General features: G+C 52.6%; 1 protein-coding gene across 8 annotated transcripts; it reads left to right on the top strand.

Annotated features, from left to right (window-relative positions):
- The first annotated feature begins 4,959 nt into the window (after positions 1–4,959).
- LSR (lipolysis stimulated lipoprotein receptor) lies at positions 4,960–24,906 on the top strand. 8 transcript variants are annotated; one of them, XM_017504140.2, is made up of 11 exons: positions 4,966–5,942; positions 7,076–7,420; positions 16,010–16,129; positions 18,929–18,985; positions 19,556–19,702; positions 23,291–23,461; positions 23,608–23,667; positions 23,765–23,896; positions 24,040–24,392; positions 24,423–24,671; positions 24,762–24,906. In XM_017504140.2, the coding sequence occupies exons 1-11, from the start codon at positions 5,834–5,836 to the stop codon at positions 24,795–24,797; spliced, it is 1,779 nt and encodes a 592-aa protein (XP_017359629.1). In that variant the 5' UTR covers positions 4,966–5,833; the 3' UTR covers positions 24,798–24,906. The 8 variants fall into 8 exon arrangements, with proteins under 8 accessions (XP_017359628.1, XP_017359627.1, XP_037585763.1 ...); XM_017504139.2 differs by having other exon boundaries at positions 4,960–5,942; positions 23,768–23,896; positions 24,040–24,671; XM_017504138.2 differs by having other exon boundaries at positions 4,962–5,942; positions 24,040–24,671.
- The last annotated feature ends 73 nt before the right edge of the window (positions 24,907–24,979 follow it).

Raw genomic sequence — 24,979 nt, 5'->3', positions numbered from 1 at the left:
AAAAAGACCAGCCTGGAAATGTAATGAAAGCTCATCTCTACTGAAAATACAAAATCAGCCAGGTGTGGTGGCGAGCAGCTGTAATCCCAGCTGCTCTGGTGGTTGAGGCAGGAGAATTGCTTGAACCCGGGAGGCAGAGGTTGCAGTGAGCCAAGATTGCACCACTGCACTCCAGTCTTGGTGAGAGGGACACTGCCTCAAAATAAAATAAAATAAAATAAATTAGATCGATCTTCTAAACTTTTCCCAAAATAGAAAAAGATGGAACACTTCCATGAGACTTGCATCACCTTATGCTAAAGCCTTATAAGGGCATTATAACAAGGAAAAGCTCAGGTCAATCTCTTTCATAAACATAGACACAGTATCACAAAGAAAATATTGGCAAATTGATTCCAGCGATTTTCTTTACACAAGGATAAATATAAAGACCAAATTAGGTTATTTCAGGCAGGCAGATTTGGGTTTATATCTGAACATCAATCAATGTAATTCACATTAACAGAGTAAGGGAGAAAAACCATATTATTATCTCAGTAGATACAGAAAAAGCATCTGATAAAACTTGACATTCATTTATGGCTCAAAACTTTTGGCAAACTAGGAACAAAAGGAAATTTTCTAAGAAGATAATGTGTTTCTATTAAAAACCTAGGGCAGACCAGGTGCAGTGGCTCACACATGTAATCCCAGCACTTCTGGAGGCTGAGGCGGGTGGATCACCCGAGGTCAGGAGTTTGAGACCAGCTTGAGTAACATGGCGAAACCCTGTCTCTACTAAAAATACAAACATTAGCCATGTGTGGTGGCGGGCACCTGCAGTCCTAGCTACTTCAGAGGCTGAGGCAGGAGAATCATTTGAACCCGGGAGGCAAAGATTGCAGTGAGCCGAGATTGTACCATTGCACTCCGGCCTGGGAGACAGAGCGAGACTGCATCTCAAACAAAACAAAACAAACCAAAAAAAAAAAAAAAACAAAAAAAAAACCAAAAGAAAAAGACACTGTAGCACTGGGGCAAGGATGGATAGATAAATTGTATCCCCCAGGGTCCGATCAGGAGGCAGAAATCACATCAGTGTCTGCACTGGTGTGAGCCCATGAGCCTGGGTAGGTTGGTCTCTAGATTCTACATTTGGCCTCCCCCTGAATATCAGAAGCCTGTTCAGACAAGAAATAGGTCTTTGTTAGTCATTTCTGTAACCCTAGCATCACCTGCCCGGGGCACACTCAGAGGAAACACCGGGAAATTCTTCCTGAATGCATATCTCAGCAAGCCAATGAAGAGACCCCTTCCTGCACAGACCCACCATGCAGGCTTAGGAGCTGGGAGAAAGAGCTCGGTTTTCTGCTGGAAGGTAACCCCGCAACCCGGGTGGGCATGGAAAAGAAAGCCTGGGTGAGGGTCAAAGGCAGGGCTATGGCCCTGGTCCTGTCACCTGTAGATGGAGGCCAAGGGGCAGGTGAGCCACATGTTGTTCCTCCACTTGCCGGGCTGGTCAATGTCATAGATGAAGTATGGCTGGTGAATCTCCTTGACGGGGTTGCAGGGTATGTGGCATGCTTCCACCTGCAGTTCTGGCCGCATGTGGCTGGATTGCATCTTCTCATCTCTCAGATACAGCCGGCAGGGCATGGGATTTTCCAGGGGCTCCTCAATGTAGCAGTACCCCAGGCGTTTGTGCTCATCCGGTTCCCCACAGCGGTTATATTAGTGCCAGTGGTCCCAGTGGGTAAAGACAAGTACCTCGCCATCCAGGCTCAGGGTCTCATTCTGCTAGGGTTTTTGGTTCAGGTTCTTGTGTGTAACATGAAGGGTGGTAACGTCCCGGAAGTCGATTTCATACTCTACCACGAGGGTATCATCAATGCCCTGGCAGCGATAGAGGCCCGTCTGGGAGGGCTGAGGCTTGGTCAATTGGAGGCTGCCTCCAGGCAGTTGCCTTATGTAAGGCATTGAATTAAGCAGAGAAGGATCTTCCCCATGAATGGAAGAGAAGTACCAGAGTGCCATGGGATGGCCACACTTCAGGACAACATCATTGCCCGAGAGGAGGCCTCACTGGCAGAGGTTCTTGTAGGCACAGCTGATTAACATCTGGGCCCACAGAGTGGGGCAAGAAAGGCTAAGCAGCCACAGGGTGTCCGGCATGGCGGACCAAGGCTGAGGAAGGAGGCTAGGAACTCCCTGGGCCTTGTGAAGTCACTCACAGAACTTGAGAATCAGCCCGGGCAATGGAATGAACCTTGTTCCACTGTGTTTTCAGGAGTGCAATTTAGTTCATGTCATCAAGTGGCTTGTCATAGGTTGCAGGGTCGAAGGTCAAATATCCACAGGGAGCTGGACAAAATGGGTGGGCCTAAATCAAAACAAGCAAACTACAAAGGCAAATTATTGGCCTTCTACATACCCAGTATTTAATGATGGAATGGGACAAAACGACTTTATGACCATTAGAAAGAGTAAGAAGAGGCCGGGCGAGGTGGCTCACACCTGCAATCCCAGTAGTTTGGGAGGCTGAGGCGGATGGATCACTTGAGGTCAGGAGTTCAAGACCAGCCTGGCCATCATGGTGAAACCCTGTCTCTAAGAAAAATACAAAAATTAGCCGGGTGTGATGGCATGCACCTGCAGCCCCAGCTACTTGGGACGCTGAGGCAGGAAGATCACTTGAACCCGGGAGGCAGAGGTTGTAGTAAGTTGAGATGGTGCTACTGCATTCCAGCCTGGGCAACAGAGTGAAACTCTGTCTCAAAAAAACAAAAACAAAAACAACTCCCCCCAAATCTCAATAACATAAAACAAGAAAGGTTTACTTCTTATTTATTGTGCACTGATATCAGAATCACTCAGGGATCCAGGGTGATGGAGCAACTGCCATCTCAAACATTTGCAGTTTCTTCCAAGGAGAAAGAATGAGATCTCTGTAGGATTTCAGGTCTACATTAAATGCTCCGCCCTTAAGTGACACATGTCATGTCACTTGCTCACAAACCATTGGCCAGAAACAGCTACATGGCACCACCAATCCACCAAGAGAAATGGAACTCCGCTATTTCCAGGAAACTTTTGGCAAATGGCAGTAATGATTTCTATGGCTAATATCTATTACAAGGAGTTTTTCCTCTGGTATTTTCCTTTATATCATAGAGCTAAAACCATTTCCAAAATTCTCACATCAGTTCTCCCCTAATGTTCTATTGGCCAGGATTGGGGCCCATGACCAGCTCTTGTTCCTAGGATTGGGTAAGGTCAGCTTTTTCTTACCAGAAAAGCCATTGCAGACCCAAATGAAATCAGGGTTTTGTATGTAGGAGAGTTGTAGAAAAGAATGCTGATTTGGTGTAACCAACCACATCTTCCACATAGCAAAGAAACCACCTAGGAAAGAAACGTCTTAGACCAGATGGTTCATGAGTTAGTTCAACCAAACATTTAAAGAAGAATTCACACAAATCATTTTGAAACCTCCAAAGCATTGAAGGGAAGGAAACACTTCCTAACTCACTCTATGCAGCTGGTATATCCATAATACCAAAGCCAAATAAAGACATCACAAGAAAAGAAAATTATAGACTAATATCCCTTATGAATATGGATGCAAAAATCCTCAATGAAATATTGGCAAATCAAATCCATTAGCATATTAAAAGGATTACTCGCCATGTCCAAGTATGATTTATGCAGGAATACAAGGGTGGTTCAACATAAGAAAATCAATCAATGTATAATACATCACGTTATTAAAATGAAGGAAAAAAACACAAACATGATCATCTCAATACAGAAAAGGCATTCGACAAAATTCAAGACACCTTCATGATTAAAACAAAACAAAACAAAACAAAAACCAGAAAACTGCCAGGCACAGAGGCTCACACCTGTAATCCCAGTACTTTGGGAGGCAAAGGGGGGCAGATCAGGAGGCCAAGAGTTCAAGACCAGCCTGACCAATATGGTGAAACCCCGTCTCTACTAAAAACACAAAAATTAGCTCGGCATGGTGGCAGGTGCCTGTAATCCCAGCTACTCAGGAGGTTGAGGCAGGAGAATCTCTTGAATCTGGGAGACCAAGGTTGCAGTGAGCTGAGATCATGCCACGGCACTCCAGCCTGAGCAATAGAGCGAGACTCCGTCTCAAAAAACAAAAACAAACAAACAAACAAAACAGAAAATTAATTATGCAGGGAAAATTCCTCCATGTGATAAAGAGTATTTATGAAAGGCCAGGCATAGTGGCTCACGCCTGTAATCCAAGCACTTTGGAGGCCAAGGCGGGTGGATCACCTGAGGTCGGGAGTTCAAGACCAGCCTGACCAACATGGTGAAACCCCGTCTTTATATATATTTTTAAAAAGTATTTATTAAAAACTCACAGCTAACATCATACTCAATGGTGAAACATTGGAAGCACAGGCGATGGCTCTGAGGACTGTGAGAGGCATATTTGATAACACCGAGGAACTCAGTGTGTCGGAAGCTGAGTAAGCCAGAGAGTGGTTGGAGGTGAGGTAAGAGAGGAAAGGTCAGTTTCTGCTGAGAGTAAGGAGGAGCCACAGGAGGGTTGGGAGCAGGTGGACGTGATCTGGCTGGAGTTTTAACGGGGCCATTAGAACAAAACATGCCTTGGTACGGAAACCAGCCAGTGACCAGTTGGCGACCCAGGGGAGTCTAAGCGAGAAAGCGCCCAGGGTTCCCCCAGGATGCGCTCCCCTTCGCCGCCACCTGGAGACAGCAGAGTCGCGCCCAGCGCCGCGCAGGCTGATCACCGCGCCCCGCCGTGCCGCGCCTCCGCCCTCGGGTGCAGGTGGCTGGTCCCCGGGAATTCCTAAGCGGAAACCCGTCCCAGGCCCCGCGCCTTCGCTCGGCCCCTTTAAGAGCCAGAATTTCCGGAGGGCAGACCTTGGGGGGGTAGGGATGGGATGCCTAGGGGCCGAACCACGAGGTGGGAACGGGTGGGGGCGATGGCGAAAACTTCCGAAGTGGAATTCCAACTTTTCCTGGGCCTGATTCCCCCTGAGCGTCCCTGGGGGGGCAGAGCTTCCCTTCCGAGGAATCCAGAGGGTTCCTCAGGTCATCTAACTGGGAGGCGCACGAGGCCCGAAGCGCCCCCCACTCCACGCGGTCCGGAGGAACCCCAGTGGAAATGGAGAAGTCACGGGCCACCGACAAGTCTCTCCCAGCCAGGACTTTGCTTAGACTGGCTCCTCCCGGCAGGGCGCACCTAGGCGGGTCCATCGCCAGCCGGGGAGAGGGGTGTGGGTAGGGAGGGAACAGGTGCGCTGCGGGACCCGCCCTATCTCAACAGGTGAATCGCTCCAAGTGGGTCTTGGTTTCTTGAATCTCGGTGCGCTTGGTTTGGGCGGTGCAGGAGAGGGGCGGACGGGACCTGTGGTCTGCAGGCGCCCTCCCAGCCGGCCAGTCACTTGGTTCATGCCCTGAGGGCCGGAGCGCACCTGGGTCAGCCCACTTCCGGGGAGGGAGGCGGAGGAGCCCCTCCCCGCCGCCCACCCCTAAGCCCTGCCCAAGGCTCGCACCCTTGTGTACCTGGGCCGAACCATTTCCCCGGAGCGTGCAGCGGGTGGAGTGGCTCGGAGAAGCGCGGTGGGTCAAGCACTTTTCTCCACCAAATCTGAGAGCGTGCCCTTTATCCACGTCGTTTACGTTCATTAAAACTTCTAGAACGCGGCAGGATGGGCTTGGAGTAGGGACAAGGAACGGAAGCGGGAAGGGGAGGAGCGTGCACCCCTCCTGGCCTTGGTGCGCGCCGCGCCCCCTACCCTCTCGCTACTTGGGAAGGGACGCGCGGGCCAGACGCGCCTAGACTGCCGCGATGGCGCTGGCGGCCGGTGGACTCTCCGGTGGGCTGGGCTTCCACCCGGCCACGGCAGGCCGGGACGCGGTCGTGTTCGTGTGGCTCCTGCTTAGCACCTGGTGCACAGGTACGGGGTACGGGGTCCCTGACGCTGCGGAACGGCGGAGGGCACTGTAGAGGTGGGATGGATGGAGTTGGAGGCGGCGGGGGCGCCTGGGGCGCGGGGAGCGGGGGGTCGCAGAGCCTGGGACCTTCCTTCCTATCCTCTGGGTCTTGGGCAAACTCTTGTGTGTCGGAGTGAGAGGAATTCCCTATCCGTGCCTGGGAACGCTTCCCCCGCCCTTATCTGGGAGATAGCAGGAAGTGAAACTCCCTGAACGGTGAGACCTAGAGCGGCAGGGAGCATGGAACTCTTTGTGGGGAGGGAGTGGAGGGCCTCTGTTCACTGGGTAAAGAAAAGCCGGGATGGGGCTTGGGCGCACCCGGGGATTTCTAAGTGTTGGAGTAACTGAGAGAGGGCACGCGAGGGCTGGATCAAGACGCTTCCTAGAGGGAGAGAGACGAAGGAACAATGCCCAGGCCTCGGTTGGGTGTGGGACTGGGGACTCCCCATCCCCCGCACCCCACCCACCTCCTGCGGGCTCCGGATTATCCGTGCGTGAGTCTGGTAGGATGGACTTACGGACTTGAAACAGACTTCTGCTAGCAGGCTTTCACCTGGATGGGATGTTTGGGTGGGGATGAGGTGTTTCAGCACTTTTGACGCAGTCATTTGAAGTGACTTTAGGGTAGGGTGAGGTGGTGGGAGGCTGATGGAGATATTGTGGGGGCTTTAGGCAACGGAGTTCAGGCAAACAACTCTATGATTTTGTCTCCAAATTCAAAAGACCCTGGGTAGTCGGTTTTGAAGTGGGGTCTTGAGTGCTGGGGGCATGACCTAGCTGTTTGGTGTCCCCAGCTGTGGGTGAATGGCAAAGGGAAGAGGGACTGGCATGATTCAGAGGACACAGGCTGGGAAGAGGGATGGTGGGTCCAAGGAAACTGGCTGTGCCACTGTGTACCTGCCGCTTCAGCCCCACGGATCTATAAAATGGGCATGATTATCATGGCTGCCTCACCAGTCATGGGGATTAAGGAACAATGTGTGCCAGGCACTCTGTAAACCACACACTTGCAAGTGTCAAGCTGGCGACAAGTGGCGTTCCTTCTGAAGCACCTCCCTGAGCTCACAGCAATCCCTGACTCTCCTCTTGCCCTCAGCCCCTGCCAGGGCCATCCAGGTGACCGTGCCCGACCCCTACCACGTGGTGATCCTCTTCCAGCCCGTGACCCTGCCCTGTACCTACCAGATGGCCTCGACCTCCACACCACCCATCGTCATCTGGAAGTACAAGTCCTTCTGCCGCGACCGAATCGCCGATGCCTTCTCCCCGGCCAGCGTGGAAAACCAGCTTAATGCCCAGCTTGCAGCCGGGAACCCAGGCTACAATCCCTACGTGGAGTGCCAGGACAGTGTGCGCACCGTCAGGGTCGTGGCCACCAAGCAGGGCAATGCCGTGACCCTGGGAGACTACTACCAGGGCCGGAGGATTACCATCACCGGAAGTATGTTGGGTCAGGGCAGGGGGGTGAGGCTGGACTTGCCCAGGTGGTGGGGCTGGCACCCTTGTACCCAGCCTGGAGTCCCCATCTGAAAGCTCTTGAGTGCCAGTGTCTGAAAGGACCAATGAAGGCAGCAACTTTTTTTGTTTTTGAGATGGAGTCTCACTCTGGACTCCAGGCTGGAGTGCAGTGGTGCGATCTTGGCTCACTGCAACCTCCGCCTCCCAGGTTCAAGCGATTCTCCTGCCTCAGCCTCCTGAGTAGCTGGGACTCCAGGTGTGTGCCACCACGCATGGCTAATTTTTGTATTTTTAGTTGAGATGGGGTTTCATGATGTTGGCCAGGCCGGCCTCAAACTCCTGACCTCAAATGATCTGTCTGCCTTGGCCTCCCAAAGTTCTGAGGTAACAGGTGTGAGCAGCCACCACGCCCAGGCTGATGAGAGCAATTCTATTTTACTATTCTTCTTTCTGCTTATCCTTCCATTCCTTAATTTAACAACAAAGATTTTTTGAGCATCTGTCATATCAGGGCCCTGAGAATACAGCTGTTAACAAAATCATCAAACCACTTCCCTCTCGGAGCCCACACTGTAGTGAGAGGTAAACACAACATACACTCAAGTGCTTGAAGATGGAGAAAACTGGGTAATGGGGAGAAGAGGCTGGGGTTTGTTCTCTAATCATATTAGTAAGACGGGCAGTAAGAAGTAAAATTTATCTAAGTAACAACTTGTAAAGGGCCTATTGTGTGCTAAGCTCTCATCCAGGTTCCCAAGGATTAACTCAGATGCACTCTAGTTGAATAGATTCGATTATTGTTATCTTCAGAGGCCCAGAGAGAGAAAGTGACTTGCCTATGGTCGCATAGCTGGTAACAGGGCTGGGATTCTAACTCGGCCACTTTGGGTCTAGTGGCCAAGCTCCTAATCCCTTTGCTTGCCTAGGGTGGTCCGCAGAGGACTCACAGAGGAGGTGGCAGGAGTGAACTGCGGGGGCAAGAGATCTTAATGGAGAAAGCCTACGATGTGCCAGGAACATCACACACATTCTCCCATTGAGTCCTCTACACTCCTGACAGCTGAGGCACAGAGAGGTTAAGTTGTATAAATGGGCACATGGGAAGTCAAGGTCTGGAGCTGGGGTTTGAACCCAGGCAGCCCTGAGAATCCTTGTTCTTAACAGTAATGCTGCCTCCTGATAGGAAGTGCCTCTTGGGACTAAGTAAGGAACACTCATTCTTTCGTTCATTTGGGATTTATCAAGCATCTACTATGTGTCGTTGGTGCTGGGGATAGAGGAGGTGATTGGGATGGCTGTTTCTGTCCTCAAGGAGGTGACATTACGGTGGGGTGAGACTGGCAGTAAATAAGCAGATAAAGAAAGAATATGAGAATTTCAAAGTCTGGGCGAGGTGGCTCATGCCTGTAATCTCAGCACTTTGGGAGGCTGAGGCATGTGGATCACCTGAGTTCAGGAGTTCGAAACCAGCCTGGCCAATATGGTGAAACCCCATCTCTGCAATATAAAAATTAGCCGGCTGTGGTGGCGCATGCCTGTAATCCCAGCTACTCAGGAGGCTGAGGCAGGAGAATCACTTGAACCCAGGAGGTTAGAGGTTACAGTGAGCCGAGATCGCACTACTATACTCCAGCCTAGGTGACGGTGAGACTCTGTCTCCAAAACACATGGGGATTTCCAGCTCTCTGGAATCCCCTCCCACATAGTGTGAGCTCTCTTCCCTCCTGGATTTCCCCTCTGGGGTCCCCTTCCACCCAGTGTGGAAGCTGTCTTTCCTCGCCTGGAGTCCATCTTTCTGGATTCTCTCACTCAGTGTGAGGGGAGTTTTCCTTCTCTGGTTTTCTCCCTCTGGGAACCCTTCTCACTCACTGCGAGAGCATCTTTGCTTTCTCTCCTTCGGTGTGAGAGCTAGCTGTTTCTTTCTCTCTCCTTTTTCTTTCGCTGCCTAAATAAATCACTTTTCTGCAACAACAACAAAAGACTTCATCTCAAAAAGAAAGAGTGAGAATTTCAGAGAGTACTAAGTGCTGCAAAGAAAATAACACCAGGCAGGGTGCAGTGGCTCATGCCTATAAATTTCAGCACTTTGGGAGGCCAGGGCAGGAGGATTGCTTGAGGAGTCTGAGACTAGCCTGGACAACAAAATGAGACCCTGTGTCTGCAAAACATTTTTTTGTTTTGAGATGCAATCTTGCTCTGTTGCCCAGGCTGGAGTGTAGTGGCACGATCTCGGCTCACTGAAACCTCCACCTCCCAGGTTCAAGCGATTCTCCTGCCTCAGCCTCCTAAGTATTCAAGACTACAGGTGTGCACCACCACACACAGCTAATTTTTGTATTTTTAATAGAGACAGGGTTTCATCACATGGGCCAGGCTGGTCTCGAACTCCTGACCTCGTGAGCCTCCCACTTCAGCCTCCCAAAGTGCTGGGATTACAGGCGTGAGCCATCGTGCCCAGCATGTAAAAATTTTAAAAATTAGCTGGGTGTGGTGGCATGCACCTGTGGTCCCAGCTGCTCAGGAGGCTGAGGTGGGAGGATTGCTTGGGTCTGGGAGGTCAAGGTTTCAGTGAGCTGTGATCGTGCCACTGCATTCCAGCCTGGGTGACAGAGTGAGACCCTGTCTCAAAAAGAAAAGAAAATAGCACTGGGTGATGTGCAACATGGAATGATTTGGGCTGCAAATATGATTTGAGAAGGGCCTGGGCCCTACAGAACCTAGAAGGCAGAGAGGAAGAGGAGGGGCAGGGTGCCAGGAATGAAGGCTCACCTACCCCATGTCTTAGTGTGTATTCACTGTCTTAAAGGAGGATTTAAAATTGGGCATGGGGCAGAGCGGGAGGGAGCATCCCTTTGCAGACCCCAAGAAGCCAGGAACTGGAGCACATTCTGCTAGAGGAGGGACAGGAGGCCGGGTTCCAGGGCTGAGCCTGTCAGTCCTGTTTCAGGGGAGGCACCAGGCTTGCTTGCCCTGAATTTCTGTGGGCAGCTCAGCCTTGAGCATTCAGCTGTCATTGAGGTCACAGTAGGCCCCCTCCTCTGTAACCCAGGGAGTGTGCCCGCTTGGACCAGGCAGGACTGCTCAGCTCCTGCCAGGACAACCCAAATACTGAGAGTGCTGCCTCTGCTGGGCACAGAAGTGCAGGATGACCCCCCAGGCACCATCTGGGGAAAGGGGCCCTGCATGCTCCAGGGGCCTCACAGGCCTGGGTCTTTCGCCCCCACCTGGGCCCGTGTTTGATAGCGGCCCTGAGTGTAAACATCCATTGTGTGTGTGCGTCCTTTCAGGAAACCCCGTAGCCACAGAAGCTTCCTCCATTTCAGCTTTGAGGATGGGGAAAGTGGACTCCCTGTGGTGGTGTCAGCCACTGTGCTATTTTGTTTTTTGTCGCCCAGGCTGGAGTGCCGTGGCATGATCTCAGCTCACTGCAACCTCTGCTCCCAGGTTCAAGCGATTCTCCTGCCTCAGCCTCCTGAGTAGCTGGGACTACAGGTGTGTGCCACCATGCCTGGCTAATTTTTGTATTTTTTGGTAGAGACGGATTTCGCCATGTTGGCCAGGCTGGTCTCAAACTCCTGACCTCAGATGATCTGCCTGCCTTGGCCTCCCAAAGTGCTGAGATTACTGGCTTGAGCCACTGTGCTCGGCTTGTCCTGGTTTTAAAAGTGAAAATAGTCCTGGGTGAACTAAAAGGCTGTCCACTCCAGGCATCCCTCAGGTCAAGTGGCTCCTGCCCTGCTTCCGTCCTTCCATGCTTTGGGTGATGGAGCAGCACCTGGACAAGAGGCCCTGTTCCACCTCCTCAGGTTCCTTGGGGTACAAGTGCCCCCACCTCCAGCTGCACTGGAGCAGAGAACCCACGGGACCTCTGAAATCATGAGGTGTATAAAGATGCAGAGGAGGCCTGGCTGCTGTTCCCACTGGAGAGCTGGCATCTTGGCATCTTCTTCCTGCGCCCAGAACAATGAAAGCAGTGCTCAGCCCGGGTGATATCAGGGCCAGCCCAGGACCAGGAACAGGATCCGCCCTGCAGGAAGAAGGTGCGCCCAGGCCTTAGGATGGATCAAAAGAAGCCGGAAAACTATATTTTTTGTGGATTTTGAAAATGTCAGATCAAAGAAAACACAGTGAAGTCCAGCCTTGGCCCATGAGAAGCCAGATTTCAACCCCTGGCCTATATGATGTTTGCCATGGCAGGGGGTTCCTGTCCACTGTTTTGCTTACGGCAGCGACCAGCCCTTGAGCTCCAGTGTTGGAGACGCATAGTCAGGGTCTGATCTGAGGACACTGGTGGCTCATGCCTGTAATCCCAGCGCTTTGGGAGGCTGAGGTAGGAGGACTGTTTGAGGACAGGAGATGGGAAACCAGCCTGGGCAACACAGTGAGACCCAGACACTACAAAAAATAAACTAGCGGGGCGCGATGGTGTACCCCGGTAATTCCAGCTACTCTGGAGGTGGGAGGATTGCTTGAGCCCAGGAGTTCAAGGTTGCAGTGAGCCATGATCGCACCACTGCACTCTAGCCTGGGCGACAAAGCTAGGCCCTCTCAAAAAAGATGCAGGTGGAAAAATGATAGATGAAGAGGGCATTATGGCAAACCTGGAGGATTTAGGAAAATCTAGTTTAGAATTCTATGAGGATTCAGCCGCTGCTGCTGCCTACGTGGCCCCTGATGCAGGCCTGGGTGCTGCGTTGCTGTGGCTGTGGGTGGCGACGGCTGCAAAAAAAAAGAGAATTCTATGAGGATTCAATGAAAGAATGTGTGCAGAGGGGCCCCACTCATAGTAACAGCTCAATAAACGGTGGGGGGTGGGGTGGGGGTGGGGGCAGGGAAGCACCAGGGGCCGTGGCTCACGCCTGTAATCCCAGCACTTTGGGAGGCTGAGGCAGGTGGATCACCTGAGCCAGGAGTTCAGGATAAACCTGGACAACAAAGGGAGATCCCATCTCAAAATTTAAAAAGAAACAAAATACGGTGGCTTAGATGTCTGATCGTGAGGGGAAGTCGTGTCCTCTACCCCTTCACATCTGCTCTGAAGGTCACCATATCCAGAAGCCTGCCCTGGCCTCCTTGTTTAAAGTGGCACAGCCCCCACTCCATGCCTGGCACTCTCTGCCCTCCCTGGTTCGTTTTCTCCATACAGCTTATCTCTGTCTGATATGTGACAGTGTTATATTTTTTATTTGTTTTTCTTTCCCTGTTAGAATCTGAGCTCTAGAAGGGCAAGGGCAAGGATTTATAACTCAAATGTTTTGGGCTTAGACCTCTTGACACCTTTAATTTTGAAGTTAAGAGCTCAGGCCTAGCTCGGTGGCTCGTGCCTGGAATCCTAGCACTTTGGGAGGCCCAGATGGGCGGCAGATCACTTCAGTTCAGCAGTTCCAGGCCAGCCTGGCCAACATGGTGAAAACCCTGTCTCTACTAAAAATACAAAAATTAGCCAGGGATGGTGGCGGGTGCCTGTAATCCCAGCTTCTCAGGAGGCTGAGGCAGGAGAATTGCTTGAACCCAGGAGGCAGAGGCTGCAGTGAACCGAGACTGCACCACTGCACTCCAGCCTGGGCAACAGAGTGAGACTCCATCTCAAAAAGAAGCTCAGAGAGTTTGTTTTCATAGGTAGCAGACTGAGAAATTTTACAAAATAATTTAAATAAAAAATTCATAGATTAACATTAATAACATATCTTTTAGGAAAAAAAAAATCATCTTCTGAAACCAGACAAAACATTGTTAATGAGAAGGTGGCGTCGTTTTGTTTTTTTGCAAATGTCTGAAGCCTGGCTAGATAGAAGAGGCTGGCTTCTCAAAGCTGTTCAGTCTGTTGTGACGTCTGTCATAAGTCACATAACCTCTGGAAAACTCCAGTTAGTACTGTTAGGAAAATAACGTTGACCTCAGGGTCTAGAGGCTGCAGTTGAGAACTGTGACTGGTATACCAGGTGTCTCAAATACTGCCTAGCACGTAGGTGGCACTCGGGAATTACTGTTGAAGGGCAAACGAATGAATGAAATGTGTCTTTGAATACAGCCATGTGCCCAGAACGATAGGACAGATGAAGAAAGCTAAGGAACTTTAGCATAAGGAGAGAAGGGGGTTCACTTACTTTTTTTTTTTTTTTTGAGATGGAGTCTTGCTGTGTTGCCCAGGCTGGAGTGCGGTGGTGCAATCTCAGCTCACTGCAACCTGCGCCTCCCAAGTTCAAGTGATTCTTCTGCCTCAGCCTCCCAAGTAGCTGGGACTACAGGCATGTGCCACCATGCCTGGCTAATTTTTTTATATTTTTGGTAGAGATGGGGTTTTACCATGATGGCCAGGCTGGTCTCGAACTCCTGACCTCAAGTGATCCACCTGCCTCGGCCTTCCAAAGTGTTGGGATTACAGGTGTGAGCCACTGCGCCCAGCCTATTTTTTAGTTTTTATTTTTGTTTTTGTAAAGACTGGGTCTCGCTATGTTGCTTAGGCTGCTCTTGAACTCCCGGCCCCAAGTGATCCGCCCGCCTTGGCCTCCCAAAGTGCTGGAATTATAGGTCTCAGCCACTGTGCCTGGCTGAGAGGGTGTTCATTTCTGCTCGTGGCCAGGCATTGTGTCAGCCACTGGGGACCCAGCCGTGACTGAGACAGACAGGGCTCTGCCTCATGCAGCCCACATTCTCAGCAGGCAAGGGATGGCTGGCCCCTAAGCTGGGTGATAGATTTCAGCGGTTGGGCCAGGGAGCTGTGGCCGGAGCCCATCCTGTGTGGGGGGGGAGGTGGAATTAGTGTGAATCCAGAGCCAAGGTGATGGCAAGGGTGAGGCTGGCACAGTAGCTACAGGCCATGTCATGCCAAGGGCCTTGGGGACCTTGGGATCTTAGGGAAGGCGTCTGGAATGCCGTAGCCAGGCACTGTTGCAAGGAGGACTTTTCTGTAGACATGACTCAGGCCTGTAATCCCAGCACTTCGGGAGGCCAAGGCAGGTGGATCACTTGAGGCCAGGAGTTCAACAGCAGCCTGAACAACGCTGCAAGACCCTGTCTTTACAAAAATAAAAATAAAAACTAGCTTCCTTGTGAAGAAGGAAGAAGGCAAAGGTTCTTTCATTCCTTCAGCAGTTACTGTACTGACTGATGGGCCTGGGGGTGCCAGGTGCTGTGGACTGGGGCACGCATGGTGGCTGCTGTCACAGAGCTGTCGTGCAGGAGGGTGGCATGTCCTCGGGAAGGTGGCAGGCAGGTCAGACTGGGAGGAAAGAGGCTGGGAATCGGAGGGCATTTCCTGCTGGGGTGGATGCCCACCCGGAGACTGCTCCACTCCCCAGTGGCCTAAGGCAGAGTTGCCTGGTAGGTGACCAGTCCTAACCTGGTGAAAGGCTGAAGGTATTAATTAGGGCCTGAGGAGCAAAGAGGAAACAGGATGTGCCAAAACACTGACGGATGGCAGAGTGAACAAGCTCCTTGCCTGCGGGTTCAGACCTTAGCGTCCCCAAGCCCCGGGCCTGACCTGGAATGTGGGGATGGAAGGGAGGGGGAGGGACCGAGGCACTGGGAGGGTAAGTCTCTCCCCCAAACATACGCATTCCTTATGGGTGCCTGGGTGTCTCCTGGTATCTAAAATCTGGCCTGTTTATCTCCACACCCGTCCCTGGGGTCTACATTAGGCCCTGTGGGTGGCAGTTCACATTAGGGGAGTTCGGACTTTGGCTCTGAGAGGTGGTTCAGAGATGGGTGTAAGTTGAGAAGCACAGGCTGCCTGCGCCGTGGCTCATGCTGGTAATCCCAGCACGTTGGGAGGCCAAGGCAGGCAATCACTTGAGGCCAGGAGTTCAAGAGCAGCATCAGCAACACAGTGAGACTCTGTCTTTACAAAAATAAAAATAAAAACTAAAATAATAGGCTGGGCATGGTGGCTCACACCTGTAATCCCAGCACGTTGGGAGGCTGAGGCAGGCGGATCACCTGAGGTCAGGGGTTCAAGACCAGCCTGGCCTACATGGTGAAACCCCATCTCTACTAAAAATGCAAAAATTAGCTGGGTGTGGTGGTGCACACCTGTAATCCCAGCTGCATAGGAGGCTGAGGCAGGAGAACTGCTTGAATCTGGGAGGCGGAGATTGCAGTGAGCTGAGATGGGATGGCGCCACCCGAAAAAGCTGGGCGTGGCAGGGTGTGCCTGTAGTCCCAACTACTCTGGAGACCGAGGTGGGAGGATTGCTTGAGTGCGGGAGGCTAAAGCTGCAGTGAGCTATAATTACACCACTGCACTCCAGCCTGGACCGCAGAGTGAGACCGTCTTGAAAGAAAGAAAAAAAAAAACCTCAGGCTCTGAGGACACCATTACTGCTCTGCACTGAAGAGCTGTCCAGCTTTTCCGACCTGATGTGTCATCCACAAAACAAGGGATAATGGCCCCGCCTCTCAGACTTCTTGCAGTAGCCCAGGTGTTTAGAACGGGGCATAAAAGGCCGCACACCCTTGGTGGGAATCTGCATATGCACTTGCTCATCCGCAACCCGCCCAGCCCGCCGCTTGCCCGCTCCTAGAGGTGCTGGAAAGGGCTAAAGTGCCTTCATGCCTTCTCATCCTGACCCAGATGCCGACCTGACCTTTGACCAGACGGCGTGGGGGGACAGCGGTGTGTATTACTGTTCTGTGGTCTCAGCCCAGGACCTCCAGGGGAACAACGAAGCCTACGCAGAGCTCATCGTCCTTGGTGAGTGGGGTGTGGGAAGGGGGAGGCACGGCCGTTTATCTTGTCCGCTTCTGTCTGCCCTCCTGTGTCCACCCTCTGCCCTCCAGCAGCTTACCCTTTTGGGCTCTGTCGCCTGCTCTGCTGTCCCCCGGGCTCTGCCAGTCACTTAGGCTCCCCCGTGCCCTACACCCCAGGCAGGGAACCCTGGCCCACACTGCCTCCAACCAGCCAAGCCAAACGAAGAGAAGACTGGAGAGAATTGGAGACTCTGCCTCTTTAAAGTCTCATTTTTTTCTTTTTTAATCCAGACTTGGAGTCTGGGTACGGTAGTTCATGCCTATAACCCCAGCACTGGGAGGCCAACGTGGGTGGATCACTTGAGGCCAGGAGTTCGAGACCAGCCTGGCCAACATGGCAAAACCCTGTCTCTACAAAAAATAGGAAAATTACCTTGCGTGACAGTACACATGCCTGTAATCCCAGTTACTTGGGAGGCTGAGGCATGAGGATTTCTTGAACCCAGGAGGTGGAAGTTACAGTGAGCCAAGATCACACCACTGCACTCCCGCCTGGGTGACAGGGTGAGATTCTTATCTCAAAAAAAAAAAAAAAAAAAAAAAATCCAGACGTGGTCAGAGCTGGGATGGCGCTGCATGGCACACACAGGGAGTGTAAGTTTGAGTACAGCTGAAACAAGGCCAGCTCGAGACACCCAGGGGCAGGGTGGGGTATCCTTGTGGCTGGGAAGCCTTCCTCCATGTGCTGGGGGACATCGCCATCAGCCAGGGGCCCTGCTTTAAGCCAACACATGGAGTCTCGTGCGGCATGTGCTCTGCGTGAGTGACGCTGCCAGGCTGCACACTGCCATCTTCACATTTGTGAATGAGCACATGATTGGGAGGCACCTGGGCCGAAAGTTCATGTGTGAGGGGCGGAACACGTGTAACAGTGACCCAGGAACCTCGGCATGTTCTTCGGTAAAATGTACCACTGGCATCAGCAGTTCCCAAAATTTAGTCTTTGGGTCTGTTTACACTCTAAAAAATTATTGAGTTTTGTTTGTTTCTGTGGGTTTTATGTCTATATGTTGCTTAAATGTATTAGGAATGAAAATCAGCCGGGCGCGGTGGCTCAAGCCTGTAATCCCAGCACTTTGGGAGGCTGAGGCGGGTGGATCACGAGGTCAAGAGATCGAGACCATCCTGGTCAACAAGGTGAAACCCCGTCTCTACTAAAAATACAAAAAAATTAGCTGGGCATGATAGTGCATGCCTGTAGTCCCAGCTACTCGGGAGGCTGAGGCCGGAGAATTGCTTGAACCCAGGAGGCGGAGGTTGCGGTGAGCCGAGATCGCGCCATTGCACTCCAGCCTGGGCAACAACAGCAAAACTCCGTCTCAAAAAAAAAAAAAAAAAAAAAAAAAAAAATCAGGAAATTTTTCAAGCCCAGGACACACAAGCAAACCTGGGCAACATGGCAAGACCCCCGACTCTACACAAAACTTTAAAATTAGCCAGGTATGGTGCCATGCACCTGTGGTCCCAGCTTCTTGGGAGGCTGAGACAGGAGTATCACTTGAGCCCTAGGGTCAAGGCTGCAGTGAGCCGTGATTATGCTACTGCACTCTAGCATGGGGGACAGAGACCCTGGCTCAAGAAAACACACACTTAGCTACATACTGGGTACCAGGAAAAAAAAAAAAAAAAAAAAAACAACAGACACACACACATACACATACACAAACACACAAGTATATAGTCCATTAGGTATCAGGGAGCCTGGAAAACTCCACTGTATATTCATGGCAGAACAAGTAAAAATGGCAAATAACATCTTAGTGTTATTCTTAGTATTCTTCTGGCCTAGCAGACAGGACCACGCTTTCAGAGCCGCCACCGACATGCCTCTGTCCTGTTGCGAGGCCCTGTGGTGCCAAGTGCATGAGCTCTGGGGAGGGCTTCGTGGGTCAGAACTGGGCCTGTGGAGGCCCCTCAGACGCAGCACTGGTGTGGCTCAGAGCCCTCACCACTCGAGGGAAGACAGAACCGGGGCTGAGACGCACAGATATGACAGTGCATGAGTGGAGAGGGAGCCCTCGTGGGTCCCAGACACAGGGCCACATATGACTTTCATATGTGGGCATTTTTGCCTTCATGGGTCCCTTCTTCTGTTTTTTAAAAAAATTAAGATTATGTTGTCATAAAGATAGTTCATTATTATATATTCAATATTATTTTTTTTTCAGATTTGTAAAATAAAACCATTTCAGCCAGGTGTGGTGGCACTACTTACTTAGAATACGAATACGAAGTCCTAGCTACTTACTCTGGAGGCTAAGGTGGGAGGATTGCTTGAGCCCAGGAGGTTGAGGCTGCAGTGAGCTATGATCGCACCCCTGCACTCTAGACTGGGCAACAGAGCTGAGATCCTATCTCTCTATTTTGTGGGCCCCAGGGCACTGTGCCTGCTGGAACAGGACATCTCTATCACCTTGGTTAGAGCCCTTTGGGGTGCTAAGACCTATAAATGAGGAAAACTTAGGGTACCCAAGCTGAGGTAGAGCCCTCAGAGCCCCCTGGGATCTGTGCTGGAGCCCCCATGGCATGAGACACAGGTGGATTTTGCAATGGGAGTTTCTTCTACGGGCACCCACATCTGGGCTGTGAAGGGTAGGTGCCATGTGCTAGGGCTTCAGCCCCACCAGCCCCTCCCCGATTCAGGGTGCACCTTCTACCTGGCCAGCCTGGAGCTGGGCTTTTGGGGCGGCGTGGCCTGGGCTGGCTCTGGCCAGCATAATCTGTTTCTCTTTTATCCCTCCAGGGAGGACCTCGGGGGTAGCTGAGATCTTACCTGGTTTTCAGGCGGGGCCCATGGAAGGTACGGGGGGTGGGTCCTGAGTGGGGCTTCTCAGGAGCTCCTACACATCACCTATTGCTTCTGACTCTAGTTAGTATCCCCCTCCCCACTAAACCCTGCTCACTGTGGACCCCTCACTAACCTGGCCTGTGACTCTGAGACATCTAGTGGCCTGGTGCTGGGCCTGGGCTGGGCTAGGCTGGGCTGAGGAGAGCCTGGGGTATAGGCCGGGGCTCTGTGACTGGCACCTGCCGTGCTCTTGGAGGTGTGGTGTCTGGGCAGCTGGCTTTCTCTTTCATCTAGGGGCTACCGTCTGTCTCCCTCTGGCCAGGCAGCCTCTTGTTTTCTGCCTTGTGTATTTGTACCTGGGGGAGGGCCCTAATCTGGGGACTGGCTGGGATTTTAGAGGGGGGAGTATGCTGTGCCCAGCCTCTGGCATGGAGAATCCAGCCAGGGCTGCAGCTTCCTTGGTGACCTTTGCAAACAGTCCCTGACCTCAGTGCTGGCCCTGCACCGTGTGCCCCTGCTGCTATGCCCTCGGCCCTGTTCCCTCCCAGGCGTCCAGGCTCAGGGCCTGTTCTCTCTCTGCAGACTGGCTCTTCGTGGTTGTGGTGTGCCTGGCTGTCTTCCTCGTCTTCCTCCTCCTGGGCATCTGCTGGTGTCAGTGCTGCCCACACACTTGCTGCTGCTACGTCAGGTGCCCCTGCTGCCCAGACAAGTGCTGCTGCCCCGAGGCCCGTAAGTGCCCTGCTCATGGCCACCCTGGTTCGGGCAACATTCTGTGTCCTAGGGGAGGAGGTGGCCATCCGCCTGCCCTAGGACAGTGGTGTTGGTCTGGAGGGGGTGAATCTAGCCAGTGGGGGAAGTAGGCTCAGGAGGGTCTGCTGCTTTCAACTGTCATTTACTTCCTTCAACTTCCAGTTTGTTTTTATTCATGTTGCTTTTTCTTTTGGAAGTATAATCCATACACATGGTAAAAATGTCCAAGAGTACAAGGTACTATTCGTATAAAAGTAAAGCCCTCTTTAAAAACCAAATCTAGGCCAGGCACAGTGGCTCATGCCTGTAAACCCAGCACTTAGGGAGGCCAAGATGGGCAGATCACTTGAGGTCAGACGTTCCAGATCAGCCTGGCCAACACAGCAAAGCCCCGTCTCTACTAAAAATACAAAAATTAACCGGGCATGGTGGTGTTCACCTGTAATCCCAGCTACTCAGGAGGCTGAGGCAGGAGAATAGCTTGAACCCAGGAAGTAGAGGTTGTAGTGAGCTGAGATCATGCCACTGCACTGCAGCCTGGGCAACAGAACCAGAGTCTGTCTCAGAAAAAGTAATAATAAAATAAAACAAATCTTAAGTGAAAAAGGTAAGAAAACAAGGTTTACAACACCGCAATTTAAGCAAATTTTATTTTTTTTAGAGAAAGGGTCTCACTGTGTCATCCAAGCTGGAGGGCAGTAGTGCTGTCATAGCTCACCACAGCCTCTAACTCCTGGGTTCAAGCAATCCTCCTGCCTCAGCCTCTGGAGCAGCTGGGACTGTAGGTACACACCAGCATGCCCAGCTAATTTTTTGATATATATATATTTTTTTTGTAGAGACAGAGGTCTCACTATGTTGCCCAGCCTGGTCTCAAACTCCTGACCTCAGGTGATCCTCCCATATCAGCCTCCCCAAAGTGCTAAGATTACAGGCATGTGCCACCATGCTGGCCAGTTTAAAAAATTTTTTTGTAGAGACAGGGTCTTGCTACATTGCCCAGACTTGTCTTGAACTCCTGACCTCAAGTGATCCTGCCTCAGGCTCCCAAAGTGATGGGATTACAGTCATAAGCTACCACACCTGGCCTTAAATTTAAGCAAAAAAAAAAAAATTTTTTTTGAGACAAAATTTCACTCTGTCGCCCAAGCTGGAGTGAAGTGCCACAATCTCGGCTTACTTCAACCTCTGTCACCCGGTTTAAGCAATTCTCCTGCCTCAGCCTCCTGAGTAGCTGGGATTATAGGTGCCTGCCATCACACCCGGCTAATTTTTGTATTTTTAGTAGAGGCGGAATTATGCCATGTTGGCCAGGCTGGTCTTGAACTCCTAACCTCAGGAGGCCCACCTTGGCCTCCCAAAGTGCTAGGATTACAGGTGTGAGCCATCACACCCGGCCAAAGGTAAGCAAATTTTTGAAAACACATATCCACAGGAATGCTGCACATTTTACCCGGCTACTATGTCTAGGGACATATCTACCACATCAGCACGGGTACCTGTGAAAGCTGGGACTTGCGGGGGACTAGAGCTAAAGGGGAAGTATGCAAACCAAGCAGGGGAAGGTAAGAGAAGACGGGAGAGAGAGACAGAGACCTAACTCTGAGATGGGTCAGACGTGCAATTGACAAAGACTTGCTCCTGCCTCTTTTCTGTGAATGTCTGTGAATATCCCAATTGGACATTTTCATAGAGGAGCTGATAGACGTAGTCACAGCCATCAGCCTTGGGACACCAGGGCCCTAGGGTGTACACTAGGTGGCACTGATGGATACTTCAGCATCCCTCCGGCTGCTGCCCTGTTTCCCCTCCTTGGGGACCACAGCTATTACCAGTCCTTGGTTTCCTTCGGGAGGGTGTCTGGGTAGACCAGCCTCTCTGCACGCAGTCCGAGATACACAAACAGTGAAGTACCAGGCAATCCTTGCAAGCGTGGGCAGGTGGAAGGCTGAAGCCTGCTTGACACCTTCCTGCTCGGAAGCCCAGTGAGCAATTTCCCTCCCTAAGGCTCAGTGTCCTCCCCTATAAAATGGGGCTTATGGCAGAGCTCATCATACTGGGTGCATCTGGGGGTTTAGTGAGCTTGTGTACAGCATTGAGCCTGGGGCCTGATCTATATAAAATATTCTACGCCTGCCAGCTGCTGGGCACCGCCACCGTCAGCCTCAGTAATGACTCAGGGCCAGCACAGTGACCCCGGAGAAGCAGCCTTCCCTCTCCGAGTCCCGTTTACTTCTCTGTAAGGTCCCAACTTTATGAGGTGTTGTGAGCATTTGAAGTTGCTGACTTCATAGTCATTGAACTCAGTAGTGTGCGACCTGGTTCCTCAAAGGATCACTTCCCTGAAAAAATTCCACTGCTCCCTGGAGGCTTATGCAGGCCAACCCCTCCCTTCCCTCTTGCCGTGTTTAGATGACAGCTCTTTGCTCAGGCAGTGGGTATTAGGTCCATTTCCCAGATGGACTGCAACCAAGTTTGCAGTGAACCCACGAAGACCAGAGCTAGGCCCAGGACTGCAAATGCTGGTCCCCATGCCACATTCCCCTATCCCAACACCACATTTCCTCCATCCGAGGACCTTGTCACCCCAACCCGGGGCCCCATTAACTGCCTGGCAGAGGCCCTGTTACATCTGCTGCTGCCACAGCCTTTGCCCACCCGTCAGGAGGCAGCAGGTCCCACTGCTGTTTATGAAGTTGCAGGCTGCTTGAGCTAATGAAGAGGCTTCCTCTAGGCTGTGCACTTAGCCTTCTGCTTCCAAACCAAATCAGAGGTGAAGCACCCTCTTGGAGCCCATCTGCCCCCGCCATTTTCCTATTGGAGTCCCAGGGAGGAAGCCACTTACCTAGGGCCCAGAAACTTTGCAAGCCTTTTGCCCTGGGGAGAAAGGAAAGGAGGAGGATCTTACCTTGAGCTGTCAAGCCTAGAGCCTGGTGGGTGTGGCCACTTTGCTGCTTGCCTGGGGCAGGCAAGTTAACTCTGGGCTCCTGCCATTGCATCTTGGTCTGGAAGGTGACCTGGTGGGCAGGACCTACATCTTCCAGCTGACTCATTTTTTTTTTTAGAGCAGGAGCTTGGCCACCAAAGAAGATATTTGATTTCCGCTTGTGGGGACAGTGGTGGACCCAGCACCTGGGCTTTATCTAAAGGGGCAGCTTTGTTGCGCTGTAAACACACAGGCCCTGGGTGGCCAGTTCTTCCAGTAAGTTAGCTGGAGAGTTGGAATTTTAGGTAAAACCTTTTGCTTGGCAAATGTTGGCAAATCACCATGAGGTTAAATGTAACACTGTACTGCCATCCTGGGGCCATGAACTGCCTGTGTGCATCCTCTGAAAAATCACCAAGGAAGTGGGGTGGGATCTCTGTGAAGCTGGTGTCCCCTAGGCTCAGGGATGCTGCAGAAATGCAATGAGGATCAGCAGGGACCCAAGTGCCCAGGGAAGCTCTACAGTGGAGAGGGCAGGTTGGGAAGGAGGTCCAGGCCCAGGTCCCTCTGGAACCAGATGGGTGTGGGGCAGCCTGGCTCCTGCCTGGCCCACCTTCTCATGTTCATTTTTGTCCTCACAGTGTATGCTGCTGGCAAAGCAGCCACCTCAGGTGTTCCCAGCATCTATGCCCCCAGCACCTATGCCCACCTGTCTCCTGCCAAGACCCCGCCCCCACCAACCATGATTCCCATGGGTGGCTACAACGGGTACCCTGGAGGATACCCTGGAGACATTGACAGGAGTAGCTCAGGTGAGGAGGGGGGGAGCAGGACCAGCTGGTGGGGGTGTGCTGGGCATCTGGACACTGAGGGGCAGGTGCTGGAAGGAGGAGGGTCTTGGGAGCTAAGGAGGGGCTCTGCTCTGGGTGGGCAGCCTCTGACAGCCACTCTCCCCTAGCTGGCGGCCAAGGATCTTACATACCCCTGCTTCGGGATACAGACAGCAGTGCGGCTTCAGGTGAGAATCCATCATCCCGAGGTTGGATGTACCTCTAAGGGAGAGGGCTGGGCCAGGATCCATCCTCCCAAACCAATCACCTCCACCCTATCCCTAGAAGTCCGAAGTGGCTACAGGATTCAGGCCAACCAGCAAGATGACTCCATGCGCGTTCTGTACTACATGGAGAAGGAGCTGGCCAACTTCGACCCTTCTCGACCTGGCCCCCCGAATGGCCGTGTGGAGCGGGGTGAGGAGCACCCTTCGGATCTGAGGGCTTTTAAGGTGGGGTGGGGGGAAGCATGAGTCCCTGATACCTGCCCAAGGGACGCTTGGTGCAAACCCTGGACCCTGGGCTCCTCCAGCAGTCAGTGACACCCCTCTTCCCTGCAGCCATGAGTGAAGTCACCTCCCTCCACGAGGACGACTGGCGATCTCGGCCTTCCCGGGGCCCTGCCCTCACCCCGATCCGGGATGAGGAGTGGGGTAGCCACGCCCGCCGGAGTCCCAGGGGATGGGAGCAGGAGCACCCCAGAGCACAGCCAGGAGGGGGCTGGCGGGCCGGGCGGCCCCGGGCCCGCTCCGTGGATGCCCTGGACGACCTCACCCTGCCGAACTCCGCGGAGTCAGGGAGCAGGTCTCCCCCGAGCAATGGTGGGAGGAGAGGCCAGGCCTACATGCCCCCGAGGAGCCGCAGCCGGGACGACCTCTACGACCAAGACGACTCGAGGGACTTCCCACGCTCCCAGGACCCCCACTACGACGACTTCAGGTCTCGGGAGCGCCCCTCTGCCGACCCCAGGTCCCACTACCACCGGACCCGAGACCCTAGGGACAACGGCTCCAGGTCTGGGGACCCCCCCTATGATGGGCGGCTACTGGAGGAGGCCATGAGGAAGAAGGGGCCCGGGGAGAGGAGGAGACCCTACAAGGAGGAGGAGGAGGAGGAGGCCTACTACCCGCCCGCGCCACCCCCGTACTCCGAGACCGACTCGCAGGCGTCCCGCGAGCGCAGGCTCAAGAAGGTGAGGGCCGCCCCCGCCTAGCGTCCAGACCGTCCCTAGGTCCCCAGCCGGTCCCCGCGGCTCATACCCTTCTTCCTTTCTCCCTTGCAGAACTTGGCCCTGAGTCGGGAAAGTTTAGTCGTCTGATCTGACGTTTTCTACGTAGCTTTTGTACTTTTTTTTTTTTAATTTGAAAGAATACTGATGAAGCCCTGCCATGCCCCTCCCGAGTCTAGTAAAACGTATAATCACAAGGCCTCGGTCTGAAGAGAAGCGTTTGTTCCGCCGCGCGGGGCGGGGGGGCCGGGGCTGCTGCCGTGTTTGTCTGT

This window comes from Cebus imitator, unplaced genomic scaffold (assembly GCF_001604975.1).
Source record: "Cebus imitator isolate Cc_AM_T3 unplaced genomic scaffold, Cebus_imitator-1.0 Scaffold318, whole genome shotgun sequence".
Taxonomy (NCBI): domain Eukaryota; kingdom Metazoa; phylum Chordata; class Mammalia; order Primates; family Cebidae; genus Cebus; species Cebus imitator.
This window is presented reverse-complemented; position numbering and strand designations above follow the sequence as displayed.

What these genes read in the sequence shown, in the direction of transcription:
- LSR (XM_017504138.2), top strand. Translation starts at nt 5,834, where the DNA reads ATGGCGCTGGCGGCCGGTGGACTCTCCGGTGGGCTGGGCTTCCACCCG. An exon ending in CGCAGAGCTCATCGTCCTTG is followed by an intron (nt 16,130 to 18,928) that starts GTGAGTGGGGTG and finishes TTATCCCTCCAG; the next exon opens with GGAGGACCTCGGGGGTAGCT. An exon ending in GAATGGCCGTGTGGAGCGGG is followed by an intron (nt 23,897 to 24,039) that starts GTGAGGAGCACC and finishes TCTTCCCTGCAG; the next exon opens with CCATGAGTGAAGTCACCTCC.